General features: G+C 39.0%; 1 protein-coding gene and 1 non-coding gene across 2 annotated transcripts in view; both read right to left on the reverse strand.

Moving 5' to 3' along the window:
* Positions 1–181: 181 nt before the first annotated feature.
* Positions 182–254, reverse strand: TRNAR-CCU (transfer RNA arginine (anticodon CCU)). Its single transcript has one exon. It is a non-coding gene; the product is annotated as a tRNA-Arg (tRNA).
* Positions 255–7,055: 6,801 nt separating this feature from the next.
* The window catches only part of UBN2 (ubinuclein 2), an 88,405-nt gene continuing 71,647 nt past the window's right edge, over positions 7,056–23,813 (reverse strand). Inside the window, exon 15 of the mRNA XM_067042050.1 lies at positions 7,056–7,170. Coding sequence (XP_066898151.1) covers positions 7,132–7,170 — 39 coding nt within the window. The 3' untranslated portion in view covers positions 7,056–7,131. The remainder of the gene's footprint in view (positions 7,171–23,813) is intronic.

Here is a 23,813-nt window from a genome sequence, read left to right on the forward strand (position 1 = left end):
AGAAGGAAATGGGAGTATGTTGATTCTCGCAAACTGTGGCCCCACACCTAGAAAAACCACGCATACACTTTCCATCTTTAAATAGTAAAATTAAGTTAGCATTTTTCGCTACACTTCTTTAAGAAGGGGGAAAGGCAAGAAATATTATTGGAAAGTTTATTTTATAGGCAAAAAGCACAATCACCCCAGATGGGACTCGAACCCACAATCCCTGGCTTAGGAGGCCAATGCCTTATCCATTAGGCCACTGGGGCTTCGGTGAACAACCTGCTCAAATAACGTATTCAATGTTTTTCCTCCTTGGTACGTCATCGTCATTTCTGTTTCTTTTTAACCTATCCTAGGAAACCACACTTAGTACCATTACTGAGGTGCGAGGCATGCTGGGAGTTGTAGTTCAGAGAACAAATATCCGCCTCACAGCTCCAAAGGTTTTTACCCTCGAAGCAGCAGCGATGCGCCGGACGGAGATCGGGCACGCGCACGGTTTTGCGTACGCGTTTCCTACGCGGTAGCTCCCGCGCCTGCGCAAAAGCGCGCAAACGACGTCGCGGGGCCGAACGCGCTGGGCACGCTAGCCGAATCTACCAGATTCGCCCGCTGAGCTTGTGCTTCGTTGGGTTTTCACCGGAAACAGCCGGCCCCTTCCGGTTTTGCGGCTTTCCGGACTTGGCTTGGCTGCATCCGCCCATTAGGTGGCGTGTGTGGCGGTCATTTTGTTTCCGGTTGAAACACTGAGGCCATTTCCGCAGTGCAAGTGGCCAGTTAGAAACGTTTATCTTGCCTTCTGAATTGGCGGTTTAGTGGTAAACATGGGACAGCAGGGAATTAGAATTAGTTAATTCACTAGGAATTAGTTAACTAGAAACAATTAGGAGTTAATTTTCAGTTTCTTTTCCTATTTGAATAAATTGGACAAATCACATCTGAGTGTCAGCAGACTAACCCCTTGCTTGAAATCTCGCAGTGGCTCCCCGTTGCCCGTAAGATAAATTTCAGATCACTGGACCCTACCTAAATTGACCCTTGCCTGTGTCTTAACCTTCATCCCCTCTCACCCTCTGCTCGGTGTAGCTGAACTTCTCTGTCTTCCTCTCCACATTTTTTAATAGATTTATTTAATTAATTTTATTTGTTTTTGACTGCTTTGGGTCTTTATTGCTGCGCGCGGGCTTTCTCTAGTTGCGGCTAGTGGGGTGTACTCTTCGTTGCAGTGCGCGGGCTTTCATTGCGGTGGCTTCTCTTGTTGCGGAGCACAGGCTCCAGGCGTGCAGGCTTCAGTTGTGGCACACGGGCTCAGTACTTGTGGCTCATGGGCTCTAGAGTGCAGGCTCTGTAGTTGTGGCACACGGGCTTAGTTGCCCCACGGCATGTGGGATCTTCCAGGACCAGGCAAGCCCCCCTCTCCACATCTTGTATTATTCCCTTTGCCTGAATCTTAACCATTCGCATTAATATTCCTATTTACCTTTTGGGCTTCAGGTTTCCTCAGGAAGTCTAGGTCAGACACTTCTCCAGGCCCTTATGGTCAGTATGGCAAAGTTAAAATGATTCAGTTCACCTGTGGGCTCCTCTATATTCTGTAAGTAATATTACCTTTTACGAGCTATATCACCTGTGTGTCAGCTTCATCATCTTCCTCACGAGCCAAGATGCAACTGCTCAGACTCCGGACTTCCCATTCTCATGGGGCTCTCTTCATAGGTCCCTCTCAGGGTTCACCAGCTCTAGCTGTGCCAACTTTGATCAATTTTTCACGTGGGCTGGAATCCTGACACTTCCAGAATCAACTCAAGAGTAAACCAGTATGACTTAATGTGAATGATCTCTCCCTGTCACACTCATAAAATATTCATTTTATCACCCTGTAATTCACAAGTGTCTGATTTTTAAAAGGCAAATATGCAGGGGGTTAAGAAGAATGCTGTCAGCTATTTTTCCCTTAGTAGAAATTTGTTTATCCAACTTTCTAAGATGTAGCAAATTTAAGCCAGCTCTGAGGAAGTGGAAGAATTAATTGGAAGTAGGTTTTCAATAACTGTTGATATGTTATGGTAAGGGCAATAAGACATTCTGAGTTCCTTTTTACTGAACTGCAGAGAGACTCTTTTCTTCCATTTTTACACTAAAGCAGAGTAAAAAGATAATCATAAAATGTTAGCTCTATGTAGACACTAGTCACCAAAGATGGCCCCCCAAGATCTTCCCCTTTCATACATATGATGCTTCTTACATCAAGAGGTGAAGCTTATTACTCATCCTACTCACCCTTCCCACACTTGAAAGCCAGCTTAGGCTGGCTTTGTGACCAGATTTAACTAATAAATAGAATGTTCTGGGACTTCTCTGGAGCCCCAGGCCTTAAAACTGGCAACTTTCACAATCTGCTTCATATTTAGCTACTATGCTATGAAAACCCCACGGCCCAAGGAAGAGTCCTGAGATACGCCAAGCTGACCTCTCAGCTGACAGCATGAATTATCATGTTCAGTGAGCCATCTTGAGTGTCCCAATCCAGTGGCACCCCCAAATGACTACAGTCTCAACCAATGTCACATGGAGCCGAGAACTGCCCAGCTAAACCCAGTCAACCCAAAGAAACATTAAAGATAATAAAATGGCTGTCTGGGAATAAATTCCACTAAATTTTAGAATTGCTGTGTGTGAACAGAAAACCAAATCAGTCTAAAAAAGTACTTAGAGACAATTTAGCCAAACTTCATAACTTTGCAACTTTGGAAAATCTTAATATTCCTAGTGCAGGGCTACATACCCAAAGCCCTACAGCAGAGAGCAGGCAGGTAAACAAGAGTGAATCAGGCAGGTGGGTTCCTACCTCCTGCACAGGAGCTAGACTTTACAGCTCAATCCAGTTGTAAGTAGGAATATGGTTCCAGTGTTGCCAGGGCTTCTGATTTTTCAAGAAAAGTTGTAAATCCAGAATTTTTATGCAATGTCCCTTTAAGTGTTAGCAATCAGTTAAAAACAATACTGTCTGTCAAACAAAACACTTCTGTTGACCTTATATAACCTAGGGTTGCCAGGGTTCAAACTATGTCCTGGGGCACTTCACAGGCAACGTCCCACTGGACCCTCACCACAATCCTATGACTTAGTACTCGGATTTTACCTACTTAGAAATGTGGGAACAAGCTCAGGGCAGTTTCTTGGTTTAGCCAACTTTACTAACTGCTCAGTGATAAGGCTGGTATTTGACCTCAGGCAATCTAACTCCAAAGCCTGTTTTTTAAACTTAAAAAAAATTTATAGCAGAAAAGGGATTTTTATTAAAAAGATACTGGGTGATTCTCAGAACTTCCTGGTAAGGCTAGACACTAGGCTTAGAAGCTACACAGGCAAGAAACCTCACCTACAAGTCTGTCCCAGATCTGGTCCAGTGAAAACACCAGCAGGCACAGTCGCTGCAGCTGCAGTGCTAACACAGTGACACTGGACAGGGGCTGGACAATGGCATCAAAGCTGTTGCTCCAGGACACTGGCAGTAGCTGGCTCCTCTGCTTCCACGTCTGCTGGAATAGATGAAGTCATTACCTAAGAGTCAGAGTTCTGGGCTGCCGTACTTCTAATTAGCATGGCCTGGGTTATGTTCCCATGTTGTCCGGGGGAGGCTGGGAAAGCAAATATTTTGTCATTCGATGAATTTTTATTAAGCATCTGCTGTGAGGCAGGCACTTGCAGATGCTAGGGAAAGCACAAGTAGAATAGGTAAGCCTTTCCTCTACTCATGAAGCTTCCATTCTAGAAAGGGGCAGATAGACAATAATCAAATAAACAAGCAAAACATAAAATATATCAAATGGTGATGAGTGCTATGAAGAAAAAGAAAGCCAGGGGTAGGGGATTGAGACCTGCTAATGTGTTCTGGGAAGTCCTTACTGATAAGGTGACATTTGAGCACAGACCCAAGTGACGTGCAGAATCTGCATCTTCAGGTTGTGTGTGTGTGTGTGTGTGTGTGTGTGTGTGTGTGTGTGTGTGTGTGTGTGTGTGTTGGCTTGGGCCACACGTGAAGTAGAGAGACCCTACCTCCAGTCTCCACCCGCTGTGAGGCCACCATTATTCTGTCCTTCAAGCTCTGGGAGGGTAACAGGAGGAGTTCTGGGACAAGTTTTCTATGCCCAGTGAAACTGTAGGAACAGACCCTGAAGGTCCAGTCTTAAAACTGCAACTATAGCAGTGGCTAGCTACCTGGCCATGAGCTTGGGAATCTGGGGGAAATTTTGATGGGAAAGAGCCAGGACTAATGAAAGAGGGTGTATCTGAGAGTAGATGTTTGTAGGCACTCGCTTCCGTCAATCGTGATTCTAGAGATGCGTGTCCCAAGGCAGTGATTTCTAAACTTCTTATGTATCACTGTGGTAAAAATCTTGTGCCTCCCCCTTCGTATTTATTTTTAAATTATATACATGTATTATTGATTCAACGTAGTAGATACATCTAAAACATGCACAAAATAGAAATGAAAAGTATATTTTAAAAAAGAAAATATTTGGAAAATATTTTTATTTTATTTATTAACAGTAAAAAGTACTAATTTCAGTAAAGAAAGATTATTATTCTTTATTTTATTGAAAATGCAAGGTAATACAGTATGTGTTATTATTTTGAAAATCTTGGTTTAACACATCATTTGGGGCAACAAAATCACATAGTGATAAACATTTCTAAACATCCATTTTCAAATTTCTTCATTGCATGAGCTTCTTTTAAAAAGGCAGTCAGTGCCTCACTTAGCTTTAAAATATCACTTTTAACTTAAAAGGACCCATTAAGTATGTTCATTTCTTTCAGAAGATCAGCTAGGCACCTGTATCCATCAGGGCTCAGTCAGAAAAAGAGAAACCACTGCAGCCTTTTCAAGCAGAAAGGTACTGAGTGCAGGGCATTCAATTCAGTAGACGCTTTGACAGCACTATGAGAAGAGCTGCAGAAGTTAAGGAAAGCCGCCACTAACATTCAGCAGTTCAGAGTATTGGGAGGTTGCTGCTATCACCTAGGTCAGAAAAATGCAGGCCCCCCCCCCCACTGCTGATCAGAGCTGGCCCCCCAGTACTCACATAGGGGCTGATAGGAGATTACTTGGGAGCTACGACAGAACGACAAGTCTCCCATGGCCTGCCCGTTTTGCTAGGTGCTGCCGGAAGAAAAAATATCACTTTTTCCTCCACCTACAAAATACCACGTGAATCCACCTAGCAGAAAGAAATCACACCCAGAACCCTGAAGGCAAGGCGTTTGGGAATGGTTCCATAAATCTAGCCCCTGTAATACATAAGGATATGGGAATGAACGCTGGCTGCCAAAAACCAGACTGCAGACCACACAGCAGCATACTCCTCATACCCTCTTGTCATCACAGAGGACAGCAAATGAGAAACACGTGCCTCTTTTGTAAAAGAAAAATAGGTAATTTTTAAGTTTGACAACTCTTGTAAATACTTTTCAACAAGATAATCATTCCATCTGTGTAGTTTACGGATTTTTGTCGTTTACTTCCCATTACATAGTAGTTTCTGCCATTTAAATGTTTTACTCTTAAGCAAATCAACCTTACTGATAACATCCTGTAGCATACAGACTGCAGTACATTATAATACTCAGAAGTAAAGGTGACTATTAACCAGCAAGCTGGACTTGCCAGATACAAGCAGAGAGCACTTTATTCCTGCTTCCACTGCTGCTTGCGGACTTCTTCCTCTCCAGCATGAAATCGTGGGTGGCTCACACAGCTTTCCTAGGAAATAACAGGACAGTTGGCTTTTTTTTTTTTTTTTTCCTCCCCGTTTGGTTTTTAAAAAGTCCAGTCTGTTTAACATTAAAACTCCAAACGTCATTGCATAAGACCTCTCCCCATTGTCAGCTGAGGCTGCCACAGGGTGACAAATGGGCAGTTCGGGCAATAGGAAGGACACAGCCCCACCTACTCTTTTGCTCTTCAAATGCAACCTCTTCCTGGAACAAGCTAGACTTGTATAAACAGAAAGCAACTTTGTTTTCTCATGAGGGCCCCTACACACTTGCCATAATGATTTGTTCTTATGCTTCGATGAAATTTACAGCATTACTCTTTGAAATTTACAGCTTTACTCTTTTAGGTGACAAACAGGTTAAAGAGTTATCATGATCATTTTAAGAATAGTCTCTTTTTTCTAGGTATGAACAAGTCTCATCCAGGATCAGATCAAAACTTCAAATATCAGTTAATTTAACATTTCTCTCCTCCTCCAGTCTGGAAATGTGAAGGAGAATGGGGGCCAGGATCAGTGTCATTTCTGTTTCTCACTACCTCCTGCCCCCTTGCTGGCTGCCGTTCCGGGCCTGTGGGCCGGTTACAGCACGGGAAAGAAGAAAGAGGTAAGGTCTTACTTTGTTGGTAGAGCTAAGCTGGTGTCCGTGTCCTCTGGGAGCAGCAGATTCCAGTGTTGCTTCTTTTTTTTATAGGTTCTCAATAGTTTCTCCTTCTCTGGGGATCTCTCAGCTGTAGTTCCCTTGCAGGCCATGCCTCCTCTAGTTACTTAGAATTCCTGCCCCCGCCCCTTAGTTTCCAGGAGCCTCCCCTCCACTGAGGTCATTCCATCCGTCCAGGGGTTCCCTTTGGCTGGGTTCCTTCTTAAAATGACCAAATCTGGCTCCCTTTCTTGAGAACCACATCAGGCCCACAGGAACTCAGCAACTTTGGGAGTGTAAACCATTCCCATTGCAGCCTTCTCTCCTCTTCTGTCTTCTCCAGGAGCTAGCCACCTACTCCTCATTTGTCTTTAGACTTTTAGGAGTGAGTCAGACACCAGTTTCTGTGTCCCTCAAACTCCACAGGATGTGTCACGCTCTCCCAATGGTCCTCTAGAAGTGCCCCCCTCATTTGGCATGAGGTGGAGAGGAAGCACCTCCACCCTCTCCTGCTTGGGGAACAGAAGGGAAATCACCAGCATACTGACAGCTGCTTCCAAAGGCATCTTCACACGTTCCCTCACAAAGCCTGGAGGTGGGTGCCGAGCTCTTCCTTCCCAGCACTGAGCCAGTGCTTCCCAGTATCTCCTTCACAATCTCTTAGCATGTGGTGCACAGGTGATCTAGCTCCTTTTCCCTTTACAATGTGGATGGACTTGGCACCTACTGTTTGGTTCTCAGCCTTTGGGGTTTCTGGTGAAACTGACACAGAAAGATTCCCACTTTAGTAAATGAAGTTACCACTGTCAAACCCTCCTTATGGAACTCCTGCTCTTTCAACAGGACCCCTGATGCGCTGCAGGCAGCATGTGACAGTCTGACTTGTGAACCGGACTGTGTGAATGTACAGTTAAGATAGAACTTTTTGATATTTACATATTAATGATTAAGTATAATCTTGTATTACATTTTAATATTATGTGTTTATATAGAGATATAACTTTTTATAGAACCTATATATAAGACTTGTTTTTTGCATTATGGAAGATTAGATGTGCAGAGAAATCTCTCTCCATATAAAACACAATGTCCTGGGTGAAATTTTAACAAAAATAAACATATATTTTTTTAAGTTTGACTGAGCTGATAGTAAAGGAAGCCAGAACAACCAGAGGTCAGAAAGAAGGAGGTAAGTGAGCAATAAAAGCAACATTTGCCCTGAAGATACCTGCTCATTCCTGGTGGCCTACAGTCTAGATTTTAATTTGCCTTAGGCAGTCCAAAGGAAAGAAAGCCCCAGAGTAGCATGGTAGGAGGTCAGATCATAAACTCTTGCAAAATGATGGAGCCCCCCAAAATTGACCTTATTGCTGGGAATGAAAAAAATATCCCTGACCTCACCAAGAGGAGACTTATCTGTCTCAACCTCAGCTCAGGGTTGGGTGGCAGGGTAGGGAACCTTCTACAAGAATTCTTAACCACCAGCAGTAACCACTCAAATACATTTGTGGCTGAAAGTCCTCCTATCTGTGTGTCCTTGAAATCCTTAAGCTGAGCGTTTAGTTTGAAGTGGTCCTGGGTTGATAATGTTCCTAGAAGCCTGGAAGAAGCAAACTCAAATACTCTTTTAGAGGAACACACTTTAAAACCAGACCTCAAAGATTGCCCAAATCCAAAGTGCAGGGATATATAATAAAAAATCACCACACACATGCAGAAATAAGCCAGTATAAGCAAGTTAGTAGAAAACAATAAACGGTAGGATTGGACCTACAGTTTGGTTCAAGGTCTGACTCTGGTGCCTGGGACCTTGTGGGTCTGATGCTCCCAACCCACTAAGCACATGCTAGGGCCCTGACCTTGGCCTCTTACTTTCGTATATATCACCAGCTAAGAAAGCTGCTAAACCCCAGAAAAAACAGGCTCAGACCTGAAAATAATGAGATACTTAAGGAGTATAATCACAACAAAGAGACAATTAATGGAACATACTGTAATAGACAAACCAGAATGAAACAACACAGATCAAGAACTTAAAATAAGCATAATAAAGATCCTCACAAAGAGGCTAATAATAAGGAACAAGCAGTTACACAGAACCAAATGGAAACATATATGAAACATGTAATAGCTTAACAAACCCAACAGACTGGATAAAAACAATGGCTAGCTAGCTGAAAAGTGAATAATAATCTAGATCAGCTCAAGGAATTTTCCTAGAAGGTACTGGAAAGAGATGGAAAATATGAAAGAACATTTAAGAGATAATAATAATGTCAATATCTGTACAATATGAATCCCAGGAAGAGAGAAAATAGATTTAGGGAAGAAATATTTAAAGGAATCGTAAGTAAGAACTTCAAAAAAATGAAAGATAAAAAGGACTCCATTTCAAAGGTCTCACGGAGCACCAAACGGAATAAACATGGAAAAACCAAAACTTTAACACATTACAGTGAAATTTAAGAACATTAAAGACAAAAACGAAACTCTAAAAGCTTCTGGAGAGAAAAAGCAGATAGTTCACAAAAGAATAAGAATTAGGGCTTCCCTGGTGCCGCAGTGGTTGGGAGTCTGCCTGCTGATGCAGGGGACATGGGTTCGTGCCCCGGTCTGGGAGGATCCCGCATGCCGCAGAGCAGCTGGGCCCGTGGGCCATGGCCGCTGAGCCTGTGCTCAGCGGGAGAGACCACAGCAGTGAGAGGCCCGCGTACCACAAAAAAAAGAAAAAAAAAAAAAAATAAGAATTAGATTGACATTAGTCTTCCTAAAAGACACTGGAGACAAAAAAACGAATGAAGTTATATATTCTAAGTGATGAAGGAAAATAATTTAGAATATTATACCCAGCTAAACTGTTACTTAAATGTAAGGACAGAAAGATGATACATTCAGACATACAAGGCCTTAAAAAATTTACAGCACAAAGGGTCTCTGAAAACTCTCCTGCTAAGTGAAATAAGTCAGACAGAGAAAGACATATACTGTATAATATCACTTATATGTAGAATCTAAAAAATACAACAAACTAGTGAATATAATTAAAAAAGAAGCAGATTCACAGAGACCAAACTAGTGGTTACAAATGGGGAGGGGGAATGGGGGAGAGGTAACATTAGGGGTAGGGGATTAAGAGGTACAAACTATTAGATATAAAATAAGCTACAAGGATATATTGTACAACATGGGGAATATAGTCAATATTTTATAATAGTAATAAATGGGGTATAACCTTTAAAATTATGAATCACTATATTGTACACTGTAACTTATATAATATTGTACATCAACTATACTTCAATAAGAAAAATAATAAAAAATATAAAATATAAAAATAGCAAGAAAACTCTCCTGCAAGAAGTACTTTTATATATTTAATATACTAATATAAGTAAATTATACTTAATACACTATATACTTAATAAGCATATGAAAAGATGCCCAACACCATTAGTCATTAGGGAAATGCAAATCAAAAGGATGAGCTATCACTTTATACCAACCAGGATAGCTATAACCAAAAAAAAAAAGGAAGATAACAAGTGCAGAGAAATTTAAACTCTTATACATTGTTGGTGGAAATGTAAAATGATCCAGCTACTGTGGGAAACAGCTTGGCGGTGGTTCCTCAAAAAATTAAACATAGAGTTACCATATGACCCAGGAATTCCACTCCTAGGTATACACCCAAAAGAACTGAAGACATATATCCTACAAAAACTTGTACACAAATGTTCATAGCAGCATTATTCATAATAATCGAAAAGTGGAAACAGCCCAAGTGTCCATACTAATGAATGGATAAATAAAAATTGAATATATTCATACAATGGAATATTATTCAGGATATATATAGCTGGGATATTAAATTTAATATTAGGGCAAAAACACATCATAAAGAAAAATGAGCAACATTATATATTGTTGAAAAGAACAATAGATCAAGAAGATATAACTAAAAATAGAACTACCATATGACCCAGCAATTCCACTACTGGGCATATACCCTGAGAAAACCATAATTCAAAGAGTCATGGGCCTTCCCTGGTGGTGCAGTGGTTGAGAGTCCACCTGCCGATGCAGGGGACGCGGGTTCGTGCCCCGGTCTGGGAAGATCCCACATGCCGCGGAGTGGCTGGGCCTGTGAGCCATGGCCGCTGAGCCTGCGCGTCCGGAGCCTGTGCTCCGCAACGGGAGAGGCCACAACAGTGAGAGGCCTGCGTACCGCAAAAAAAAAAAAAAAAAGAGTCATGTGCCACAATGTTCTTTGCAGCTCTATTTACAATAGCCAGGACATGGAAGCAACCTAAGTGTCCATTGACAGATGAATGGATAAAGAAGATGTGGCATATATATACAATGGAATATTACTCAGCCATAAAAAGAAACGAAATTGAGTTATTTGTAGTGAGGTGGATGGACCTAGAGTCTGTCATACAGAGCGAAGTCAGTCAGAAAGAGAAAAACAAATACCGTATGCTCACACATATATATGGAATCTAAAAAAAAAAAAAAAAAAGTGGTTTTGAAGAACCTAGGGGCAGAACAGGAATAAAGATGCAGATGTAGAGAATGCACTTGAGGACATGGGAAGGGGGAAGGGTAAGCTGGGACGAAGTGAGAGAGTGGCATGGACATATATACACTATCAAATGTAAAATAGCTAGCTAGTGGGAAGCAGCCGCATAGCATAGGGAGATCAGCTCGGTGCTTTGTGACCACCTAGAGGGGTGGGATAGGGAGGGAGACCCAAGAGGGAGGGCATATGGGGATATATGTGTATGTACAGCTGATTCACTTTGTTATAAAGCAGAAACTAACACACCATTGTAAAGCAATTATACTCCAATAAAGATGTTAAAATATATATATATAACCAAAACTGACATAACATTGTAAATCAACTATATTTCAATTAAAAAAAAGAAGAAAAGATATAACCATAGGGGCTTCCCTGGTGCCGCAGTGGTTGAGAATCTGCCTGCTAATGCAGGGGACACGGGTTCGAGCCCTGGTCTGGGAGGATCCCACATGCTGCGGAGCAACTAGGCCCATGAGCCACAACTACTGAGCCTGCGCATCTGGAGCCTGTGCTCCGCAACAAGAGAGGCCACGATAGTGAGAGGCCCGTGCACCGCGATGAAGAGTGGTCCCCACTTGCCACAACTAGAGAAAGCCCTCGCACAGAAATGAAGACCCAACACAGCAAAAATAAATAAATTAATAAACTCCTACCCCCAACACCTTAAAAAAAAAAAAAAGATATAACCATAATGAACTCAATAAAACTCATGGTTCCTTGAAAAGCTATTAAGAACAAACCTCTGCCAAGACTGAATAAGAAAAAGGCAGAAGATGCACATAAACAAAACAGAGAATGAGAACAGGAAAACAAATACAGATGCAACAGAGGTTATAAGAATAAAAAGTATTATGAATACATTTCTAAGAAATTTTCTACAAGTGGGTGGATTGTACATAGGTGTTATAGGAAAAGCACTTGACATAATTCAGCTCATACTTATGATCAAGATTTCCAGAAAATTAGGAATAGAATTTACTTCATAAAAACTATAAACCAGAAATATAGAACAAATGCTATACTTAATGGAGAAAATTTAGATATTTTCCCATTAAAATAAGAAACAAAGATGGGAACTCCTTGGCGGTCCAGTGGTTAGGACTCGATGCTTTCACTGCCGTGGGCCCAGGTTCAATCCCTGGTCAGGGAACTAAGATCTCACAAGCCATGAAATGTGGCCAAAAAAAAAAAAAGAAAGAAGGAAACAAAGATGGCATTTTCACAACTACTGTCTAACATAGTACTTATTAAAGAGTCTAATGCTCTAAAATAAGACATAAAAAGTGAAAAAAACTGGGAGAGGAGATTAAACTGCCATTATTTGTAGAGTGTATGATTAACTCAGTTGAAAACTTAATAAAATAATCAGACAAGTTATTAGAGTAAGAGAGTACACCAAAGTTGCTGGATGCAAACGCAACTTGTGAAAATCAACAGCATTCCCTGATCCCAGCAAAAGTCACTAGAAAACATAATAGAGATCAACATACCATACTTAAAATCTACTACTATCAAGTACCTAGAAATCAATACACAAACAATACCTTTACAGAGAAAATTTAAAAGCTTTACTAGAAGACATGAAAGAGGATTTAAATAAATGAAGAGATATACCATGAATGAGGTAATTTAACATTAAAGATTCCATTCTTTGTAAACTACAAATTAAATTCAATCCTAATAAATATTTCAGCTAGATTTTTTGAATGCAACTTGAAGATTTTATTCTAAAATTTATATAGAAGAGTAACAATTCACGATTAGTTGAGTGAAAATGGAGGAACAAAGAGGGAGACTGCCTACTAAATATTAAGGGAGACTATAAGTCTATACTGGTATGGAAATAAAAAGAACAATGGAATGGAATTGAGCTCAGAATAGACCATTGCATATATGAGTATTTGACATATGATAAAAATGGCACCAAAAATGGGAGAAATACTGACTTACTAAATGGTGCTGGGAAAAAACTGGTCCACTAAATGAAGAAAAATAAAGCTGGACCCCTACATTATACAAGGTATAGTGGACAACAGATGGATTCTAAATGAAAAACCAAATATTCAAAGAGAATGTAGGAGGATATCTTTGTGATCTAGGGGAAGGGAAATATTTCATAACAAACGCCTCAAAACATAAATTAGACAAAAACTGACTATTAAAAAAGGTTTTCTGGTCAATAAAGGATGGCATAGGCAAAGTTAAAAAGACAGGTAATAGACTAAAATATCTGACATGTCTGAAACTGTTAAGAGATTATTATCACAACAAAAAGATGAAAATGCAATAGAATGAGAAGAGATGAACAGGCAATTTGCAGACTACCTATAGCTTTTCTCATGGTAAAAAGGAATTGGAGACACCCTAGGTATCCACCTCTAGGAGGACGGATATGCAGAAAGTGGTGGACGCATCATATGAAATACTATGCAACACGTAGGATGTACAGAGAGCAACGTGGACCAATATAAGTGAGAAAAGTAGAAAACAGCACAATTTATAGCACAGGACCATTTATATAAATTAAAACAGCATACACACAAAATAACACTACAAGTTTCAGAAGGCTGCATGCATAACAAGGGGCACGTATCAAAAGAGTAAGGGTGGGTACCTTTGGGACAGAGGGAGTGGGGACTAAGGAAGGAAGGAGAAGCCTAATTCATAATAAAATGAGGGAATGAGATCTTGTATTAAGTGATGAAAACCATGTGCTATGGATTGAGGCACATGATTAATGCATTGCTTTGCATCTGAGGTACAATAAAGCAGAAATAAACTATATACAACACATACTAACATACAGCTTGGAAATGCAGCAGCCAATCGGCTATGAAGGGAGAGGCAGTAGCAGTCGTCAGAGGGCTACCTGTGAAACCTGACACTTCGAATGCCAGGGCAGAGACAGATGGCTGGCTCTTGGTGACACTCAATCAGTCGATAAAGCTTTACCTAAACTAGGTTTACCTCTAGACGGCTCACTTATATGAATCCAAAGATTCCCTTAACTGTTTTGTTTAATAGACTTCATGTTTAGAGCAGTCTCCCTTTACTTTTTGTGCCAGGGGTTTGACACCTGCGATGAAAGAATTTTAACTGATATTTATCCACTCCTGTACTTTTAAATATATATATATATATATTTTTAAAGGTTTTTAAAACACTGGTTTCACTTCTATATTTGGGGAAATTAGGAGAGCAAGAGGAAGCATGAATTGAAGAAGAAAAAGGCAGAAAAGAGACAGAATAATAGTAGCCACCATTCATTAGCTCTTCTTATGTGCTAGGCACTATGCTAGGTGCTTTCCATATCTCGTCTCTAATTCAACAACAAACCCCACCACTGGGAACTATCCCTGCAGAAATGAGGAAACAGGCTGAAAGGAGATCCACATCTTGTCTAAAGTGCCCCAGCTTCATAACGGGGACCTGAGAACCCAAGTCTGTTTAATGTCAGCCTATTCTGCATGCTGTGCCACCCTACTAGAAAAAAGAGAGTGGGAAATAGTGAAAGGTCAGACACAGGGACACAGAAGAGGTAACTATACACAGAGACAGAGGAAACAAGCCACGTCAAGGCACGTGTTGGTGAGGAAGAGCAATCAAACTAGATGATGCCTGCATCAGAGGGGGCTGTCACCGTCCTTCGAAAAGCTCATGGTCCCACCTGCAAGCTAACGCAACCCTTCGTGCACCTAGAAGCAGTTCTCGCACTTCCAATTTTCAAACCTCTGTTTTAGAAAAGATTTATTTTCTCAAGTATTCCTCAAAGCTTTAGATAGATATGATTCCAGACACCAACTTTCAAATCTGGAATGTTAGTCACTATTCTCCATTACAAAACAAACTTTTGACTGTTGGTTTGATATGCATACACAGACTGCAAATACCTAAAGGATATCACAGTGTGACCTGCGATACTTAACTAACTGCCCATTAATAAGGAATGGATACAATAAATTATGGTACTGTAACTATGGAATACTATGAGCTGTCAAAAAGTACAAGACAGACCTCTACGTACTGTGAGGAATAATCTCCAAGATAATTTAAGAAAAGTGCTAGGTATGGTAGAGCAGATAAGTACGCTAAATTTATGTTAAAAGGTCAGATGCATATTTATAGTTTTAACTGGAGAAATTGGTAGCAGTGGTGGGTCTGAGGGAGGAAAATGGGGCCATGGGTAGGAAAGATGCTTTGCGTTCACTGTATAATCATGTATTTGGTACTTTTTTTCTTTTTAACTAAGTGCAAGAATAATCTTTTCCAGAAAAATCTTTACTTTAAATCAAGCAGTTCAGGTGTGTCTTCCCTCTAAGCCAGATCCAATTTTGGGATCTAGCAGGGTCTGAGTGGAAGAAATAAATTCTTTTCTTTTCCCTTCTCCCAGTGATGAGACAGCAAGAGGCTCCTTCCCATTTCTTTCCCCTTTTCCTCAACTAAGTCCACCTACTGTTTCTTAAAAAAAACCCAAACCAAAAACCTTGCTCATGTTATCCATGTTCATTGAAAATACATTTAAGTAAAAGGATAAAGAAAAAAGCATTCATTTCACCAATCTTTATACTTTGGTGTGTATGTCCCTCCATATATTTTTTTCTGTGCCTATCTATGTGCATTAACACTTATAACTGTTCTTTTATTTAATACATGGACATCTTAATCATTTCTTATGTTAAAACAATTTTGTTTAGTAGTATTATTTTTATTTACTTAAGCAATCCCCTCTAGCACATTAGATTGGTTCAAACTTTTATTGTCATGAGCAGCACAGATGAACACATACAGAAAGCCTTTGTACAAGGCCATTTTTCCCTTACAATAAATTTGTAAAAGCAAAGTAGCTCCATCACCAATTTGTTAACTTCTGCCTTCGAGCTCCATCTACAGTTGTTGATTTTCGTAACTAGCCACGCTCTTTTCTGTGCCAAAGCTAAGGTCTGAGACGGTTTCTTGACTACATAGACAAGTGTAAAACGTACTTCCTGCTTTGGAGTTCTCTATACTCCTTTGAACCAGCCCCCTTCTGGACACTGTCCCTCATTCAACTCGAGAGAACTAGCTGCATTTCTCTGCTTACTTTTCGGCTCTCTAAACTGACTTGGTTGTTCTGAAATCCTTAACTCCTTGGGCCATGTTTTTTCTTCTTAACTTTAAAAATATATATACTATATAATAAATAATAAAACAGAACTAGTATGAAGGATAATAAAAGCTAACATTTACCTAGTACTTAACTATGTGTCATTGTGCTAAGTGCTTCACATGCCTTGTATAATTTAATGTTAATTGAAGTTACATGAAAAAAAGTACTCCATGGTCAAATAAGCTTGAGGAAATTATGAGTTTAAGAAATCTGGTTTAACAATGGCACCTTTAATATGTTAACACACATTTACAAGATGGTGACAACAAAGTTAAGTGTAGTCTTATTATTTAACTACAGATTTCTTGTTACTCTCAAGAACACACTTGCAAAACTGCCCTTAAATGTTACCAGTTTTTCATAAAAGCACTTGCAGCCTACCCTCCTCCCTGCATGACAATGCACTGAAAATACACTTAAGTACCACGACTCTTATATTTGGGGGCTTATGTTCTTTTCTGTATCTTCTGTGCACATATACACTTATAAATGACAAAACTGTTCAATTTCTCTGACAAGTTGCATACACACACACACACACACACACACACACACACACACACACACACACACACACACACACACACACACACACTATAACCTGAAGGAAGAACCTGGTAAGACTCCCACAGTCTGGCTTCTCCTACTCACCCCAATGTCTACCTCATACCAGCCTGGCCAGCCAAATCCCACTTACTCTTGCAGGCCCACTTCAAATGCCATCAACTTGACAATTCTCCCCAGATCTTTCCAATCCAATCTCTCCCCTGCTCCGAACTCAAATGTCAGATGGCCATGGACCACACTTTCGTAATAAATTTTGAACTGCTGTCTTTTAACTTCTCGTGTGATTGCGAACTGTAAATATATGGAGGGTGGGGACCATGCCCTTACTTCTGTGTCCCACAGCGCCTAGCACAGTGTGAAACAGGCAAGAGAGACTCAACCACCACTGAAAGAATGAGATATTAAAATCCAAGTTAGTCCAATGATACTACAGACACGAGAATAATATGTACATTCCTCTTTATTTAATACAACAAACACATAACACATACAAAAAGAAAAAACACTCATGTAAAAGGCCCTGTCACAAAGGATAGACAGGAAAACATCTACACTGAATCAAATAAGGCTCCTGCTTTAAAACAGGGGTTTGCTTAGCTACACCTGGAATATGAGCAAGGCTGTTACGGAAAAAAAAAAAAAAAAAAAAAAAAAGAAATCCCTGCACTGAAGGAGTATATCAATGGGGTCAATTTACTAAATTCACAGATCCACATTTAGGAATGTTCAAGTCCTCTCATATGTCCAAAATTCATCAGGATTTTATGAAATGTGATTTTTTTTTTTTTTGGTTAAAAAAATTTACCTGTCCTTCTTTCTTCTTAGAAAATAGTGACAAGAGCTCTTTAAAAACTACAGACCAGCAAACCACCCAAAGTTTGGAAAGCTTTACCACTGAAGTTCAAAAAGTGTGTAGAACTGAGAATTCAAAGGCAAGATGGCAGTGGGAAGAAGAATTTAACTTAGTCATTTCCTGGTCAATCACCAGGAAATACAATGGGAACAGCTAGGCTCAGTGCAGGGTTCAGTAGCAGCAGTTTGTCCATATTCCTGCTCTCATTAGAGCCGGAAATTAAACAAGCACCAGTTCATCTCAAAAGAGCCTTATACAAACACACACACATACATACCCACACCCATCCACATGTCGTCACCACCCCATTTTATTTAAATTTATTATTATTATTTTTTTACTAAAATAATACAAAAAAGGGAGACAGGTATATTTACAAAAATCCATGGCTGGTACAGTACATAATTTTTAAGACACACTAAATGCTACAATCTTTCAGGTCCTGAGATTATTACAAATATCAACTCAAAGCTGTGTTCAGGTCCAGTTTTAAAGGAGGAAAAAAAAAATCCCAAAATATTAAGTCACACACTTATTTAAAATACAGTATATCCCTTCAAGTTAGCAAAAACACACCTCCCTATAAACAAATGCAGTACAGTAACCAGGGCCTTTCACCGGGAGGAGCAACAATTATGTAGGCTCCTTCCTTCAAGACTCGTTGTAAAACACGTTGGCATCTATAATCGAGTGTGGAGGCGGCTAAAGTAAGAACATGATGTGTAACTGGAGGGAAGCTCCTCTACAGAGTGAACGTTCACTGTATAAATAAGTCCTGTCTTTCCTTCTGTTACCAAACAAAAGTCTTTCCTTTATGAAAATTCATACCGCAAGGGTTGGAAATATGTGCTTAACCCAGACTAAAAATCAGAATCCTTATTTCCAATCATTTATAGCAAATAGGCCTGCAGTCCCACAATAAGTTTTACAACTGCAAATAAATTTTCTTGCTTGTAATAAAAGAGCAAACACTTGTCACTTGGTTACCGTGGTAGATAACTTTGATTAACACATTACTGGGGGCACAGAATTTTCACCAGCCAGAGATTTCCTTTCCTTTTCTTTTAAGCTTCACAATGTTTAGCGAGCAACAAACAAGGGCAAGCTCCAGATTTACATACTCTTCTTAAGAACAATTAGATATTTTTGATATATTCTATAAGGTAGTGTTTCAATGACAGCCAACAAAAGAACAGTACAAAGCTTGAATCCTTTCTCTGGAGGCTGGCCAGGAAATTACATATAGGTTGGAAACCTACCTCTACTGGTGAAAGGGCCCCTTGCTTATCTGAAGGTCTCAGAAGGTATATGTAATTAATTATGTAAGCATAGCCAGGATTTTAAAAGTTGGCCAAACTTGGTCAACTTTCCGACTACCTATATAAAACAGTAATACATTTATCAACTGAGAATAACTTCTCTTTTAATGCCTCTGGCCAAAATTGGGGTAATTCTTGGTAATTTCACAGGTACAGGAAAGAAAACCCAATATGCGGGCACAGGGCACACTATCCCTGCACACAGAAGAGAGAAGCCAAAAAAGGAGGGAAGTTTATGGCCGCAAGGACAGAAAATATAATATAGCTGAGATGTGACAAATAAAGGGCAGGTTGTCACATAGAAAAACATGCCACTTGGCTGGTCTTGGTTACTGCTGACTCCTAAATGTGCTTAGAGGGTAGATGGAGCTGTTAACTTCAAAAACAGAAGTATCTCCAAGTTATCTTAGGTAATAATCATCTTGTTTGTATTTCAATTAGGTTTCCATTAGTGCTTTATTACAAAATATTTTAAAACTAGATTAAAATAGAATTATATTATTATTGGCAAATGGGAGCAAATAATGTATAGAGAGTTTTCTGAGGAACATAAAATTGGTACTAAGGATTCATATGGCCTATCTGACTCAGACCTTTGCAAAGTAGGTTTATTCCAGGGGAAGTAATGAAAATAAGCAAGGCAGAGTATTATGTGAAATAAGAGCCCTAACAAAGGTCTGTGTCTCTTCTGAATAATCTTGAAAAGTATTGAGGAAGCCATGCAATGTAGCTACTACTACATTATATAGTAGAGAAATCTATTTTTAACACAAAGAAGAGAAAAATAATTCAGGTCACCAGCGATGACTCTAAGCTCTGGACATATAGACCCCTTTGATTTTACTGCTGAGATTTTTAAAAGTATTCTTGACCTGTTTGGGTAACAGTTCAGACAAGTGTCCAAAATTTAAGTACTAACCCGATCTAAAATGTACATATGTAAGAAAGGCTGGAAAAAAGAAGTATTACAGTATGAGGAAATTAAACAAAGATCACAAATAGTTACTTTCAAGCAAATGGTACTTTGGGAGTATCTGAGAAAAATGTAATTTAATAGGAAGTTATTCAAAAGCAGTCTGATTAAAATCCTACCAGTCCCTGTCTGAGTCTGTGCTGGGATGTAAACAGTCTCCTAGAAATGCCTATAGTCTTTCCTTTTGAATTCAGTGGGAACACAGCATAGATGGCCAATGTGAGTGAGAGAAGGACGTGAAAGACAGTTTAACCTTTCCTCCCCTGATGCTCAGCAACTTATATTCTAGTGTAGCAATTGGTTGATGGAATGGTTAACTGAAGAGCTCAGACTAGAGGAAAGAAGAATGAAGACTAAAGGAAGAAAGAATAAGAATTTGACATTAATATTCAAAGCTTTTTAATTATAGTCTGACCATCTGTTTAGCTCCACAAACCTGACACTATGCCACAGAATCTAAAACTTTCTCAGAATTGAACACTGGGATGGTTTTATCTTAACAACCCAAAGACATTCCATGATTCTAACTACAATTTGCACCAGATCTGTACTTAGTTTTTGAATATAAAGTTCACATTTTAGGATAGATGAACACACAAAATATCTCTATTTTTATGTTTCCATTCATTTTCCCTAGAGGAACAAACACACATTCAACAAAACCCTTATGCCTTATTTCTTTGGGAAGAAGTCTTAATTAACATCTGTTATTTAAAGAACGGAAAAAAGAGAAAAAGTGTGGAAAATTTGTGTGTTTATCTGCATAGTTGATATTTAGAGGCTACTAACTAAGGCTTTATCTGGAGAAAGCAACAAAAAAACCAAAAAGTGACTTTTAAGGAAAAACATCCTATCACTAGAGATTAAATGGGCCTCAGCCAGTTCTGGGAATTAACCCAGAGGCTTTGTCTGCCTGGGCCTGGCGCTTTCTGCCGGCTCACTTAACACTGGATAAATTTGTTCCTCATCCCCCTACATTCTCTTTCCTGACCCTGAATATGTGCTACAATTTAAATCTACACACCCCCTAACAAATGTTGCTAAGCATTTAGCTCAGAGCGGCGGCATCCATTTTTTCCTGTTGTTGTTGTTGTTTCCAATGATAAAAGGAATATTCTATGTATTACTGCTTAATATACCCAGTGGAGGGTAGGATAAGATGACCTTCGTTTCCTCTTTGGAGTTGAGCAAAACATGTTTCCTTCTACCCCCACCCTCCCCACCCCTCCCCAGCTATAGGAAAAGAATCCTGTCTCCCCCCTCTCCCATTTTCCTACCACCTGAGCAGTTGATGGCTCCAACTCTTTCACCGTTGAAGAAGCATAAATTACAAAGGTAGACTGGCTAAAAGTACACCCAGCTGACTGTATGTAGTGCTTGCCCCTTCAGTGCAAAGCTGGATAAACCTATAGTTACAGCAAGAGTACACAATCTCGATTTATAAGAAGGAGGAGACTCCCATTCATTCTTAGAAAGTTAAAAGTTTAGCTATCCATCACTAAACAAGTAATATAAGGAAATCAGACTGAGAATATGGCAAAGTGAGGCAGATAAAATGTTTTGGATCATTAATCAACTCCAATACCCAATCGTCCAAGCTTTAGCTAGCTTCAGCTCCACAACCTTGGCAAAAATCACACGTGTAATAATACCATAAACGGCTAGAAAAAAATCTACTTATAATTAAGAAACTTAGTGTTATTTACCCCCTCCTCACTTATTAACCTGAAACTAAGCATTTTATCCAACCACAAATATATGTTTAAAAAACAAATATGTATCTAAATTAGAATTCCAGTGATTTTTTTAAAACTTAAAAATCATATGGTACTTTTTTATACCCATCATAGGGAAACATTTTTTAGCCTCTGCAGGAAAATGGTAATACTTTTAAAATTATATAGGACATTTTAGAAAAACTCAAAATATTTTTGAAAAAGTCTCTGATATCCCTGGGAGGTAGGTGAATATTATTATACCCAATTTTCTAATGGGTAATCTGAGGCACAAAGGTTAAATGATATTCCCCCTAAACATAGTAATTCAAGAGTAACATGACTGAACTGAGGCTACCTGATAACAGTCTTGCTATCAGGTAACACTAGCAGGAGCCTCTGCTTTCTCCTTTTTGGCCACCAGTCTCCTCAGTTAAAATGTAGTTAAAAGGGGGCATTTATTAGATGTATCTGTACTGGGCTTCGAGGATTGGTTCAATTTAGTCTCCCTTTGTAACATGTCACATGTTTTCAACAAGAAACAGATGAATATTAGCTATCGAATATTATGTTATTTTGCTCAAGGGAGAAACATAAAAAAACCATTAAATTGTATTAAGCCAAATGTAATTATTTGGCAAATAAGAAAACTGAAGCTCTCTCAAGAATGCTATGGGTTATATGAGTGTTTTTCCTCAGAATCTGAAGTCTTTCTACTTCTACGTTTACTAACCTTTTGACAGATATGCAGCTATATGAATTCTTCAAAAATTATTTCCCAGAAGAATACATGATACATTTTTAATATTGACAAAGTTGCTAACTTCCTTCAAGACTCAGAAACAATACCATGGTTCTAACTCTAGCTCTCCCATGTCTTTAGTCTTGCCTGCCGTGTGTACCTTGTCAACCTGACCCAGAAAGACTCTAAGATTCTTGTTATTCCAATGCTTTCTCTAGTATTATGCAAGCCAAGTTTGAAGGGCACAGAGTAGTGGATTACATCCAGGAATAGTCAATGAGTCCACTAAATTTATTTTACTTGTAATAACTGACTTATTTTATTTATATCTATATCTATATATCTATATCTATATATATATATCTATTATCTATATCTATATATATATAGTTATAGTTGTTGTTGCTGTTGACTTCTACAAACAGATATTCAAAGGGGGAAAACAGTATCTTGTGAAAAGACCATTTCCCAATCTACCCATTTGAATTGACTAAAAGCAATGGAATAAACAAGGCAGTTTTGCAAGCATTAATAGGGGAGTGCTTAGAAAGGATGCAATGGTACAGCAGCTACTAGTTTTGTATATATATTACATATGTATACATATATATACAGATATATATATATATGTATGCATGTATGTATGTATCTTACACATATATCCATATTCATATAAGGAAAAGGAAGAATATTACAGCATGACATGATCTTGGCAAGTTCTGAGATTCTTCCTCCTGAATCCCCTGATGTATTAGCCTGTACTTTAGGATATCTGAGAACAGTTTCAAAAGAAGGGAAAAAAGAAAGAAAAAAAAGGCACTTAACAAAGACAAAGGCCTGAACTGAGTATGTTTTAGGAGTAATATAAGCCATTTTACCAGAGCTAAGAAACGATCTACAGAGTTAAACCTTTCCCCTTAAATTTTATAAAATAAAATTGTTTAACATGTTTGTAATCAGTCATTTACCTACTACTGCATTTTTCTTCCGCATCATTATTACAAAAACAAAATCCCCCTAAAAGCAAAAACAAAAACAAACAAGAAAAACAAACAAACCATCACACATGCACAATAGAAAGTAAAAGTGCCCTTCTGAGAACATAAGGTCAGCAGAAACTACAGTGCTGAAGCATGGGGCAAGTTCTCAAGTTTGGCCCGATTACAGATTTCTCTCACTCTTCTAATTTAAAACAAGACAAAACAAACATCAACGAACAAAAAAAGCAAACAAAAATTCAAAACCTAAATGATGATAAAAAGAATACAGGGACCAGTGTGCTTTTATGGTACACCCCTAAAATAAAGTATCCTAATTCTATACATGGGTCAAATTATATGACAAAACCTCCTAAAAGTAAAGAACTGTAAATTAGATTAAAGTTGACCATTACAGGCAAAGTTCATTTTGCAAATGTAGCAGCAAATCTGATAGATAACTGGAGTTCTAAGAGATGATCCCAAGGGACATAGCGTTCTCATAATCAATGGCAGTTTGAATAACAGTAG

This window comes from Kogia breviceps, chromosome 9 (assembly GCF_026419965.1).
Source record: "Kogia breviceps isolate mKogBre1 chromosome 9, mKogBre1 haplotype 1, whole genome shotgun sequence".
Lineage (NCBI taxonomy): Eukaryota > Metazoa > Chordata > Mammalia > Artiodactyla > Physeteridae > Kogia > Kogia breviceps.